Source organism: Puma concolor, chromosome A3 (genome assembly GCF_028749965.1).
Source record: "Puma concolor isolate L17-30 chromosome A3, mPumCon1.1.hap2, whole genome shotgun sequence".
NCBI lineage: Eukaryota > Metazoa > Chordata > Mammalia > Carnivora > Felidae > Puma > Puma concolor.
Window position 1 is genome coordinate 89,443,779 of NC_141669.1, and position 13,665 is coordinate 89,457,443.

General features: G+C 38.0%; 1 protein-coding gene across 6 annotated transcripts in view; it reads left to right on the forward strand.

Annotated features, from left to right (window-relative positions):
* Positions 1 to 13,665, forward strand: part of CCDC138 (coiled-coil domain containing 138) — a 147,580-nt gene that overhangs the window by 101,672 nt on the left and 32,243 nt on the right. For all 6 annotated transcript variants that reach the window (XM_086701490.1, XM_086701491.1, XM_086701486.1 and 3 more), the window contains one exon: positions 3,514 to 3,690. In XM_086701490.1, coding sequence (XP_086557616.1) covers positions 3,514 to 3,690 — 177 coding nt within the window. The remainder of the gene's footprint in view (positions 1 to 3,513; positions 3,691 to 13,665) is intronic.

The window sequence follows — 13,665 nt, forward strand, 5'->3', positions numbered from 1 at the left end:
CTTTTTTTTTACTGGGTCTCTGTCTGGTTTAGGAATCAAAGTTATACTGGCTTCATAGAATGAGTCTGGAAGTTTTCCTTCCCTTTCTATTTTTTAGAATAGCTTGAGAAGGATAGGTATTATCTCTGCTTTAAACGTCTGGTAGAACTCCCCTGGGAAGCCATCTGGTCCTGGACTCTTATTTGTTGGGAGATTTTTGATAACCGATTCAATTTCTTGGCCAGTTATGGGTCTGTTCAAGCTTTCTCTTTCCTCCTGATTGAGTTTTGGAAGAGTGTGGGTGTTTAGGAATTTGTGCATTTCTTCCAGGTTGTCCAATTTGTTGCATATAATTTTTCAGAGTATTCCCTGATAATTGCTTGTATCTCTGAGGGATTGGTTGTAATAATTTCATTTTCATTCATGATTTTATCTATTTGGGTCATCTCCCTTTTCTTTTTGAGAAGCCTGGCTAGAGGTTTATCAATTTTGTTTATTTTTTCAAAAAAACCAACTCTTGGTTTCATTGATCTGCTCTACAGTTTTTTAGATTCTGTATTGTTTATTTCTGCTCTGATCTTTATTATTTCTCTTCTTCTGCTGGGTTTAGGCTGTCTTTGCTGTTCTACTTCTATTTCCTTTAGGTGTACTGTTAGATTTTGTATTTGGGATTTTTCTTGTGTCTTGAGATAGGCCTGGATTGCAATGTATTTTCCTCTCAGGACTGCGTTCGCTGCATCCCAAAGCGTTTGGATTGTTGTATTTTCATTTTCGTTTGTTTCCATATATTTTTTAATTTCTTCTCTAATTGCCTGGTTGACCCACTCATTCTTTAGTAGGGTGTTCTTTAACCTCCATGCTTTTGGAGGTTTTCCAGACTTTTTCCTGTGGTTGATTTCAAGCTTCATCGCATTGTGGTCTGAAAGTATGCATGGTATGATCTCAATTCTTGTATACTGTTTTGTGACCCTGTATGTGCTCTATCTTGGAGAATGTTGCATGTGCACTCGAGAAGAAAGTATATTCTGTTGTTTTGGGATGCAGAGTTCTAAATATATCTGTCAAGTCCATCTGATCCAATGTATCATTCAGCGCCCTTGTTTCTTTATTGACCGTGTGTCTAGATGATCTATCCATTGCTGTAAGTGGAGTGTTAAAGTCCCCTGCAATTACCGCATCTTATCAATAAGGTTGCTTATGTTTGTGAGTAATTGTTTTATATATTTGGGGGCTCCCGTAGTTGGCGCATAGACATTTATAATTGTTAGTTCTTCTTCATGGATAGACCCTGTAATTATTGTATAATGCCCTTCTTCATCTCTTGTAACAGCCTTTAATTTAAAGTCTAGTTTGTCTGATATAAGTATGGCTACCCCAGCTTTCTTTTGACTTCCAGTAGTATGATAGTTCTCCCTCCCCTCACTTTCAATCTGAAGGTGTCCTCCAGTCTAAAATGAGTCTCTTATAGACAGCAAATAGATGGGTCTTGTTTTTTTATCCATTCTGATACCCTATGTCTTTTGGTTGGCACATTTAGTCCATTTATGTTCAGTGTTATTATAGAAAGATACGGGTTTAGAGTCATTGTGATATCTGTAGGTTTCATGCTCGTAGCAATATCTCTGGTACTTTGTCTCACAGGATCCCCCTTAGGATCTCTTGTAGGGCTGGTTTAGTGGTGACGAATTCCTTCAGTTTTTGTTTGGGAAGACCTTTATCTCTCCTTCCATTCTGAATGACAGACTTGCTGGATAAAGGATTCTCGGCTGCATATTTTTCTGTTCATCACATTAAAGATTTCCTCCCATTCCTTTCTGGCCTGCCTAGTTTCAGTAGAGAGATCGGTCACGAGTTTTATAGGTCTCCCTTTATATGTGAGGGCACGTTTATCCCTAGCTGCTTTCAGAATTTTCTCTTTATCCTTGTGTTTTGCCAGTTTCACTATGATATGTCATGCAGAAGATCGATTCAAGTTATGTCCGAAGGGAGTTCTCTGTGCCTCTTGGATTTCAATGCCTTTTTCCCTTCCCATATCAGGGAAGTTCTCAGCTATGATTTCTTCAAGTACACCTTCAGCACCTTTCCCTTTCTCTTCCTCCTCTGGAATACCAATTATGCATAGATTATATCTCTTTAGTGCATCACTTAGTTCTCTAATTCTCTCCTCATACTCCTGGATTTTTTTCTCTCTCTTTCTCAGCTTCCTGTTTTGCCATAATTTTATCTTCTAGTTCACCTATTTTCTCCTCTGCGTCTTCAATCTGATCCGTGGTCATCTCCATTTTATTTTGCAGCTCATTAATAGCATTTTTTAGCTCCTCCTGACTGTCCCTTAGTCCCTTGATCTCTGTAGCAAGAGATTTTCTGCTGTCCCCTATACTGTTTTCAAGCCCAGCAATTAATTTCATGACTATTATTCTAAATTCACTTTCTGTTATATTGTTTAAATCCTTTTTGATCAGTTCGTTAGCTGTTGTTATTTTCTGGAGATTCTTTTGAGGGGAATTCTTCTGTTTTGTCATTTTGGATAGTCCCTGGAATGGTGCGGAACTGCAGGGCACTTCCCCTGTGCTGTCTTGAATAACTTGCGTTGGTGGGCGTGGCCGCAGTGAGATCTCATGTCTGCCCCCAGCCCACTGCTGGAGCCACAGTCAGACTGGTGTGTGCCTTCTCTTCCCCTCTCCTAGGAGCGGGGTTCACTGTGGGGTGGCGTGGCCCTTCTGGGCTACTTGCACACTGCCAGGCTTGTGGTGCTGGGGAGCTGGTGTATTAGCTGGGGTGGATGGGCAAGGTGCACAGGGGCGGGAGTGGCAGGCTCAGCTCGCTAATCCTTCAGTGATCTGCTTCAGCAGGGGCCCTGCGGCACCGGGAGGGAGTCAGACCGGATGGATGGATCCGCAGAAGCACAACGTTGGGGGTTTGCGAGGTGCAAGCAAGTTCCCTGGCAGGAACTGGTTCCCTTTGGGATTTTGGCTGGGGGATGGGCGAGGGAGATGGCACTGGCGAGCACCTCTGTTTCCAGCCAAGCTGAGCTCTGTTGTCCGGGGCTCAACAACTCTCCCTCCTGTTGTCCTCCAGCCCTCCGGCTCTCTGAGCAGATGTTAAGTTCCGCTTGCTGTCCGAACATACTCCCTCCGGCCCCTCTGCTTTTGCAAGCCAGACTCGGGGCCTCTGCTTGGCTGGAGGGCTGCCCCTCCGCCCCGTCCCGTCCCTACCGCCAGTCCGTGTAGAGCTCACTGCCTCTCCGCCCTTCTACCCTCTTCGTCTGCTCTTGGCTCCAGAGAATCCGTTCTGCTAGTCTTTTGGCAGTTTTCTGGGTTATTTAGTCAGGTGTAGGTGCAATCTAAGTGATCAGCAGGACGCGGTGAGCCCAGTGTCCTCCTACGCCGCCATCTTCCCCTTCTCAAATCTATTTTTTCCCTTTTGAATTTAAGTGATGGTATTTTTATTTTATTTATTTATTTATTTTTTTTTTGATTACCAACTACACTCCTGACTGATAACAGCAGTTGATTTTATGTATTTTTTTTTCAGCTGACTACCTGGCTCAGGCGTTTGATTCTCTGTGTTTAGACTTGAAGACAGATGAAGGAAAAATCTTGTTTTTGGAGTATCAAGCTGTTCCAGTAATACTAAATCATCTAAGAATATCCAGTAAAGGACTCCTCTCCAATGTCATTGATAGTTTGCTTCAGATGACAGTGGAATCTAGTAAGTTTTAAAGTTTTTAGATACCAGAAAGGACAGTAAGATGATTCTCCTCATGTGTTCTGAATGTATAACTCTACCTAGACGTACTGTATTTTATAATAGAAATGGTTAAATGTACTTTTGGCAGCTGTATAGTAGAGTCATTAATAACATTACTAGGAGTTATGTGTCTAGATTTCCACTAAGCACAATTTCCAATATTCAGTCGTTTCAGTTATATAGATATATTCTGCATTGTTAGTCATGTTTTTGAGCTTCTCTGTCTGTTCTCCCATCTAATCATTCTGACATATGTAACCCTGTATTCTCTGTTTGCTCAAAGGGAGTGAGATGTTCAAGTGTATCTCCATCTAAAGTGAGAGTAATGACAAAGCTACTCATTGCCTCTTCAACCTTACTGTTTTTGTTGGAGTTTGGGGGTTGGGGGAGCACTCATCTATATATATGCGTACTCTTTTTCATGCATATTTGTAACATTTGTAGCCTGTGGATTTATTTGACCTTTTTGGTTTTTATATTGGCATAACAAGTTCTTCAAACTTACTATTTTGATGGTTCCTAATTTAGCCCTGATATATATGGGGATGTTGAACATAAATATTTTCATTTGCTTTGGTTGGTATTGCTCTTTGAAACTCAAGTAACCCCTTGACTTGTAACAAGCAACCATTTTGCCTCAGTAATTCTTTTTCACTTTAGTTTTTCCTCTTCCCTATTCCTTCTTCCTTCTACAGTACTTCTAAAAATGAAATGTGTATGCCTTTCAGAAGGTGGAAACTAAAATTGGAAAGCCATTGCTCAGTGTGGTAGTAAGCCGTCTGTGGAATTTGATGCTGCTTGTGGGCGATTTCCTAAGAGCTGGGTATAAACCATAGTTATATTTCTAACTAGGTACATTCAGTGTATGGCTTCACATTTTCAATTCACTTTGTATACTTTCTTGTTTTTTCCTTTACAACATCCCTGTGAAGGGCCTGTATAGAAAAACTGAGGCCTGGAAAAATTAGGTAACTTGTCCATGGTTCCACAGTGAGGCAGAGGTAGGACTTAGACTTGAAACCAGGTCTGATTCTAGATGTAACAAGGTACAATTCTACTGTTGCACTGTGATTAGGTTTTCCAGAGGCTTTTTTCCTGCTGTGAAATGTCAAGTCTTCTCTGACATATTTAATATTTTTAGCCATTTTTGACTATTGGGTGTCTACCTAGATAAGTAATCTCAGGGTTTTGTATCTTGATTAACTAATGTAAGGTATAGAGCAAAAAAGTGAAAAATTAGTAAAATGAGACACAGCCACCCAAGATTACTTGTTTAAAGTGGGTAGATTTACAGTTAAGTTTCACAGGATTTATCTTAATGAAGAGAACAAAAATTTTACCAGATGCAAATGTCTGTTTATTAGAAACAAATCTGTGTGAACATTTCTAACAGAGATGAAATCTAGCATGCAAAGGAAAACTAAATATAATTTTATGAAATAGTGGGCCTACTTGGGTAAAATGACTTTATGGCACTGTAACATTCATATTTGGAGAAATATAGTAGATAAAAAGTCAACAGATGTTCAGTTCATTCACTCATGTTTTCCTTTGTTCAAATTATTCTCAAATCCAACGTTATCCTTTCTTGTTCAAATTGAGTAAATAAAGCAATTTCTTATGCGGAGTGCTAGAAAGACATGTCATTTTTAGTGATGGGAAACTGTTGGAAGGTTAGAAATGAGTAAACCTTTGGGGTGCCTGGGTGGCTCAGTTGGTTAGGCATTCGACTTCAGCTCTGGTTCATCTCATGGTTCATGGGTTCTAGGCCCGTGTTGGGCTCTGTGGCAATATGATGACATATTTCAAGTGTTGTGTTTGCAGTACTTGCTGAACCTTATGGCTTCCTTCAGTGTCCATTTAGGGCTTTGGAGAAAGGCTGGAGGAAGGTGTCAGTGGACCAAGCTCTAGCCTGGGAGTACTCAAAGTGCTTAGTACTGGTTCTCTAACACAGGTTAGTATAGAAATAGTGTTCAAAACCTGTGTAGTAGTTGTCAAGTTACTAATTGTATGCCAAACTCAATAATAATTTAAAACATTTGGACCTGTGAGGTGCCTGGTTGGCTTAGGTCCATCCTGATTTCAGCTCAGGTCATGACCTCAGGGTTGGTGAGATTGAGTGCCGTGCTGGGCTCTGCGCTGACGGCGCTGTTGCAGAGCCTGCTTGGGATTCTCTCTCTCTCTCTCTCTCTCTCTCTCTCTCTGTCCCTCCCCTGCTTATGCAAAAATAAATAAATAAACATTTAAAAGATACATTTGGACCCTTATTTTGTATGTTTGTTTTATTTCATTTCTAGTGTTTTTTAATGGTATTGTAAAAAGATAAATCTTAATAGTTTATTTGAGCAAACACCAATTCTAGTGGGGAGCACCAAATCTGAAATGATTACATGTGCTCTGCCTGTGGGGCCTAGGGCAGAGGTTTTAATAGAAAAGACAGGGAAACAAAACAAAAAAATTATTTAATTGGTTTTAACTTAAATGTTTGCTTTGGGAAAATTTAGTTAATTGGCCGTGATGATAGTTTTTCTTGAGGTTCATTTTCCTAGATTTGAGAAAATCTAGTTGACTGTTGATGAGTAGTTTTTCTTGGGTTTTGTTTTCTTAGATTGAAGAACATTGACTGCTTTAGAATTTGATTTGTTTAGGTAGGGTACCATGAGAGCTCTTCAGTGTAATAGCCTCTTTGTTTAACTATTTTAAACCGTATTTTGTTAAAGTGTGTTATATTCTCTGTGCTGGATTGGAAATCTCAGACTGGTGCTGACCCACAGTAGTTTGAGGAGCAATAGGATACTCCATCTCTACTTGATATTTCATACTAAGCCACGATATAATTTGTATTGCTATAGTTGATGGTTTTTCTCTTGTACCCTTGTGCTCTTCCCCCAGATTCATCTTTTCAGATATGAGAAATGTTATGCTATTTAAGTATTTACTGTTTTTTGAAAGCTGGTAAAATGCATTTTTAAAAATCTAGATCTATTTTATTTAAGATTTTTAAATGTATGTTTATTTTTGAGAGAGAGAGAGAGCACGAGCCGGGAAGGGGCAGAGAGAGAGGGAGACACGGAATCTGAAGCATCTCCAGGCTCTGAGCTGTTAGCACAGAGGGGCTCAAACTCACAGACTGTGAGATCATGACCTGAGCCAAAGTCAAACACTTAACCGATTGAGCCACCCAGGCACCCCTAGATCTATTTTAAAATGCATTTCTTTGAGTATAAATTGAGATCGGTACATTGATTTACCTCAACACATGTTATGAATACTTTTTTTTTTTTTTTAAGATTGAGTGCATCTGATAATATCTCTTTTGGGTGTGAGTGTATATCATATAATAACTTAGTAATGTTGCTTTTAGAAAATTACTTTGTGGTTTCTTTTTTCTTTTTCCTGTCAGTGGTTAAAAGCTATTATTCATTTACCTGGGTTTAGCTGGGTAAGAACTTGAGTCTTATTTTATTTCAAAGAATACTTTCCTTTTCTTGTCAGACTTAGTTTAAATAGAGGGATTTAAGTTTGTATTTGTATTATTTAGTTCACTCTGTTTTGTGGCTAAAAACTGCCTTGTCTAAGATAACATGCTACCATTTAACACTTGAATTGCAATAATGTTTTTGAGTATATTTTGCAGATACTTTTTGAAGTTTATTTTTATTACAAAAATAATAGAAAATTGGAAAACTACAAGCTAGAAAAAAAGTCTTACTATCCAAAGATACCTACATTTACTTCATATGAATATTACTTTCTCTCTTTTTTTCCATGAACAATTTTTATGATGTTGGGTATTTCTTTTCTTTTTCATTGTTTAGCATGGTTAAATTCTAGTGTACATTTAGTTGTATCAGTCTCTGTTTATCTGTCTAAAATACCAAAATACAGGAAAATATTAGGGTATTTTGCAAAGAAATATACTTGAGTTTGTTTAAATTGTGAATATGTGTAAAAAATATAATAAAGATAGCACAGAATTATCAAATACTTTGGACTATGCTACATGCATTAAATTTGTTCTATGGATCTAGAAATTATGTGTTTATATTTTTTAGTTTGGTGCTATTTTTCATTGGCAGTTTGATTTTTCTTGATTTGGGCAATATTTCTTCCCTTCTTGCTGTCATTCTATTATGTTTTTATTCTTAAGGAGATTAAAGCAAGGGTAATTTCAATGAAATGATATATGTGATATTTCCAATAGTGTACCAACTTAGTATGCACACACCCATGTTTCTAGTCATGAATCCCTCATGCATATAACCTGTTTTCTCTGTTAAAAGCTTTCAAATGAAAGAATGTTCTCTATAACAAAACACCATGGGAAGATTTGTTTTTAATAACTGAAGAATATATAATACTTTTTTAAGTCTAAAAGAATTTGACACCCCTCTTAATTCCACCACCTTGATAACACATAGTTTGCAAATTGCCTGATATGTGTTTTTTTTATATAGTTGCAATCATAATATGCATACTTTGTTTTATAAGAAATGCATATTCATTATAGAAAGATTAGAAAATACAGATTTATTTCATTCAACAAATATCTGTCTGTAGACTGCACATTTATCCCTGGCACTGAGTGGGGCACTTAGGTATACAGCAGAGAACAAGATAAGTAAGTCCCTGTCAACGTGGAACTTCTTGTCTACTTGACTTTTGTCAAATTCCTGGTATACTTGGGATGATAATAATACTACTATCATAGAATTATAAAAATGGTAAGTGAGTTAGCCATGCAGAGGTTCGGGAAACTATTCTAGGGATCAGGAACCACTAGAGTAAAGACATTAGGGTAGGTATTAGTTATTAGGTATGATATTTTCAGGACACAGCAGGGAAGTCAGTGTAGCTGAAGCAGAGTAGTAGAAGAATCAGAAGATGGGGTCTGGCACTTGTTCAGAAGGGCCTTGTTGCCCATTAGTGAGACATGGGGACTTTTGTTCCCCTGGGAATATCCTGGGTGGCTCATTTGGTTAAGTGTCTGTTTGTTTCAGCTAAGGTCATGATCTTACAGTTTGTGAGATCAAGCCTTGTATAAGGCCCTGTGCTGACAGCATGGGGCCTGCTTGATATTCTCTCCCCTTTTCTCTCTGCATCCCCCAATAAATAAATAAACTTAAAAATTAAAAAACCCAGAACTCCTGAAGCTTTCCCTTTCTGTTCCACTTTGTTGAATGTCATATTATGAACCTTTTTTGGGTATATTTCTGCATAGCCCTTATTTTTGCTTATTTTCATTATATTCATGTACTATGTATTTATGTAATATTCATTTATTATTGTTACCATTTATTAAGACATTTCTTGTGGGAAGTTTGTATGAAATTTGATAAGAAAATCAATTCATTGGTCTTCCATCCCACCGTCAAAGAGCTTTCAAGTAGTTTGTGGCCAGCCCCATGAGGGATATGTGGCACAGGGAACTAACCTAGTAGACCCTTGCATGACCTTTTGAAGTCTACTTAAGAGTCAGTTGATGTTCACATGTAGCTCTACATTTGATAGTGGTCTGAATGCTGTCAGATTCATAGGTATATTATAAGTTGCATAACTGCTTTAATGATGTTTCCATTTCCTAGTCTGACACTATAAGAGAATCTTTTTTTTTTTCTTTTTTTTTCTTTAGATCTAAGCCTGGATTTCCTAGTGTAACGCTAGATGACAATGAGCCCTTTTTTGGTCAGGTTTAGGTTTATTTTATATATAGCCTGTCTTGAGGAAACTTGTTTCAATATTTTGTGACAACAGAAGAAACCAGTGTGTATGTTAGGGAGTAAAATCCCACCTGCCAATTAGTATGATAGAGGAAGCCAAGAAGAAATCAAATAAATAATTAAATGTACAGATAATGAATATACTATTTTTATTTATTTTTTTTTAAATAAAAGTTCTCTGGGTATTTAACTTAAGGATTTTTTTTCAACACTGCATTTATTGTTTAAAAGATAACACATTCACATAGCTAATCATTTCAGAGGTACAAAAGTGAAAAGTCTTCTTTTCCTTCCTTTGAGAAAGCAATTTAGCTAGCTTTTTCCAAATTATTTCATAGGTGTACCATGTCTCTCTACATACACACACATGCCAGTTCTTACTCCTTCATTTTTTTCAAAAGAATGTTAGCATACTATATGTGTTATGAAAAATACATCTTAGAGATCTTGTATTAGTACATAAAGAGTTTCTTCAATGAAAGCTTACTCATTTAAGATGACCATTGATAGATGTGTTAACCTTAAAAAATAAAACTACCAGCAAATTCTATCAGCAAAAATGGGTTTATTTGGTAACAGCAGAGAATTGAAATACAGAACAAACAAGCTACCAGAAAACCACAGGCAAGACCAGAGAACAAAGGAGAGGAAAGCACTCCTCTGAATACAAGAAAGTGGTGCTGGTGGTTGGGGGGTTGGGAGGGTGGATGGGTGGGAGGGCTGTTATAAACAAAAAGCTCATTTGAGTAAACTGGGAGTTGGAAGTAAAGGGGCGTTTCATTTACTGAGTTGTGACCATTTCTCCTTGGCTGGGCTTTTGCTGTGGAAGGAGGAAACCTTTCTTCCACCTCCTGGCTTAGTAAAATAGTATCCATGTGCAAGGTATATCTCTTTCTGTTGGGTCTGCAATTGATCACAAGTGTTAGGGCATGAGAGCGCCCTCTGCTGGCCTTCTGACCCCATTCAAAATGAGATTTCCTTTTATTAATTTTCACAGATATTTGGGTTGTCTAGGCTTTTACTAATGCAAACAGTGCTTCTTTATACAAAAAGAAATTTGCACATGTGGGAGCTTATTTGAATTGTATAGATACCTAGAAAGAAGAATAGATACCTAGGAAGTAGAATTGTTGGATCAAAAGAAAATTTATCAGATTGTGAGAATGACATGGAGTAAAAAGTAGGTAAAATAACAAAAGAAAAAGAACAGGGAAGTCAAAAAGGCAGTTACAAAATTGTTTATTCATTTACTTTGTTGTTTATGTTTTACAAAATGATTTTTTCTAATAATTCGTAGTTCAGAGACGTAAGAATTGAGTATATAGGTGGGTATGGTGATATGGATAATTCAGGCAGCTCTTAAACCCCATACCCTTTTCTTTATGTGACTCCATCCTCCCTACCACTTCAGCTCTTTGCTCCTTCTTTCCCTACTCCTAAATCCATCTACCTGCTACTCAGTATAGTGCATTGAATGGGTGAAGGTAGCCCATTTGCCCAGCTAAGACAGCAGTGCTGCTGACATGGAAACTTTGGCTTTCTGAGCTTCTCAGTGGTTGTTGCACAGCAGTCTAAGTACAGGAGGTAGTCTGGGGGGTTTCCAGATATAATGTTTGGAGGCTGAGGACTGCCTCTGTAGACATCTTATTTCAAGTTTAATCGGGGACAGGTGAAAAGCAGGTTTTTCTTCTCTTTTCTAAATCATTTCCAAAATGCCACTTACATATCAGTTTTAGTTCATTTTCTTTGAAATAGGTTTTTAATTGTAAAATACATATATCATAAAATTTGCCATCTTAACCATTTTTAAGTATATAGTTTTTTAGTGTTAAGTACATTCACATTGTTGTGTAACCATCCATCTCCAGCCATCTTCAGAATTGTTTCATTTTCCCCAGCTGATAATCTGTACCCACTACTCCCCATTTCCCCCTCCCCCTAGCCCTGGGCACCCACCATTTCACTTTGTATTTATGAATTTGACTACTGTAGGTACTTCACATAGGTAGAGTCATACAGTATTTGTCTTTTTGGGATTGAAAATCACTTAGCTTAATGTCCTCATGTGTCAAAATATCCTTCCTTTTTAAAGGCTAAATAATATTCCATTGTATGGATGGTTATGCTACATTTTATCAATTAACCCATTGATGGACACCTGGCTTGCTTTCAACTTTGCCTATTGTGAATAATGCTACCAAGAATGTAGGTGTACAAATATCTGTTTGAGCCTGTTTTAAATTTTTGGGTTTTAGTCATCAAATGTGAACAACAGTCATCAGAGTGAACAACAATGTTTGAAATTGTACTGAAATTAAGGCAACACTATAAGAAAATAACAGTCAGAACTTGGTTTAGGGGGCGACTGGCTGAAGTGTCTGACTTCTGCTCAGGTCACGATCTCATGGTTCATGAGTTCAGGCCCCACGTTGGGCTCTGTACTGACACCTCAGAGCCTGGAGCCTGCTTCAGATTCTGTGTCTCCCTCTCTCTCTGCCCCTCCCCACTCACGCTCTGTCTTTCTCTCAAAAATAAAGAAACAAACAACAAAAACAAAAACACCTTGGTTTAGGTTATTCCCAAAGCAGATTCAGCTACCAAAGCAACATGTAAACTGTTTTCAACATCTGAATTTGTTGTAGTTTAAAATAATTGTTTATAAGCTTCATTTAAATCCAGACACCATAATGTTACAGAAATGTAGTTTCTTGAGAAGTCCAAAATGGTATTAGTAGCACACCTTTATATCCTCCTCTGTCCCTCTTCAAAGACCTATTTATCATCTTGATATTTGAGCCTGCTGATCATTGAGAGAACAGTGACTGATTTCTGGATATGTGAAACTGAAATGGCCATTTCAGTGTTTGTGCCATTGTTAGAAAATCAGAGTTGGAGATTGCCTTTATATCTTTTAAGACAAATTATTAAGAAAGGAAAAAGTTTAATCTTACTTTGTGTCTTGGTTAATCAGGTCAGATTTTCTGTTCTTTTATAGATTTTAGCTAATCCTTCTGTGTTTTGTGGTTTAAAATAGAATTCTTGTGTGTTTTTGCTTTTTTCTGGTACTTTTATGATTCTTACTACCATCCATTGCCAAACTATCATATCTTATGTGAACTACTGCAGTAGTTTCTCACTGATTTCCTTGCTGCCCCCCTTGCTACTCTTCTCGCTGCATTCTCTGTGCCTCCACCAAAGTGTATGTCACTCCCTTGAAAAACATGAGTGTAAGAACTCCCCAAGTAGCTTCTTGTTGTAGATAAAAGGTGAGATTCTTGAAATGATCCACAAGGCCTGTTAAGGTCTGGCCTCTGGCTGCCTTTTTCAGTTCATGTCTTACCACTTTCACCAATTGTCAGACTTGCTCCTTCCTCAGTGGTCTTTGCAGCTGATCCTCCCACCTGCAGTACTTTTCAACCAGATAGTGGCAAGGCTTGCTTACCTCCATGCCTTTGGGTCCCTGCTCCAGTATCACATCCTCAGAGAGTCCTTCTTTGTTCTATGTAACTGAGCTCCATGCACTTTCCTTATCCCCCTTACTCCATTTTATTGTATCCTCTAATGCTTACCTGACATATGTACATGCACACGCACTGATCTCTGATTCATTTACAGTTTATCTTAGTGAAAACTATGAGGTGTTATGTATTAAACTATTTTTCTAGATGGCTACCCACCCTTTATTCCACAAACTGTCTTTCCCCCTTTGTTTAGAAAGTCTATTTTAGAGTATTTAAAGTTTGGGGCACTTGTACCCCAATGTTCATAGCAGCACTCTCAACAATAGCCAAATTATGGAAAGAGCCTAAATGTCCATCAACTGATGAATGGATAAAGAAATGGTGGTTTATATACACAATGGAATACTACGTGGCAAAGAGAAAAAATGAAATATGGCCTTTTGTAGCAACGTGGATGGAACTGGAGAGTGTGATGCTAAGTGAAATAAGCCATACAGAGAAAGACAGATACCATATGGTTTCACTCTTATGTGGATCCTGAGAAACTTAACAGGAACCCATGGGGGAGGGGAAGGAAAAAAAAAAAAAGAGGTTAGAGTGGGAGAGAGCCAAAGCATAAGAGACTGTTGAGACCTGAGAACAAACTAAGGGTTGATGGGGGGTGGGAGGGAGGAGAGGGTAGGTGATGGGTATTGAGGAGGGCACCTTTTGGGATGAGCACTGGGTGTTGTATGGAAACCAATTTGACAATAAAT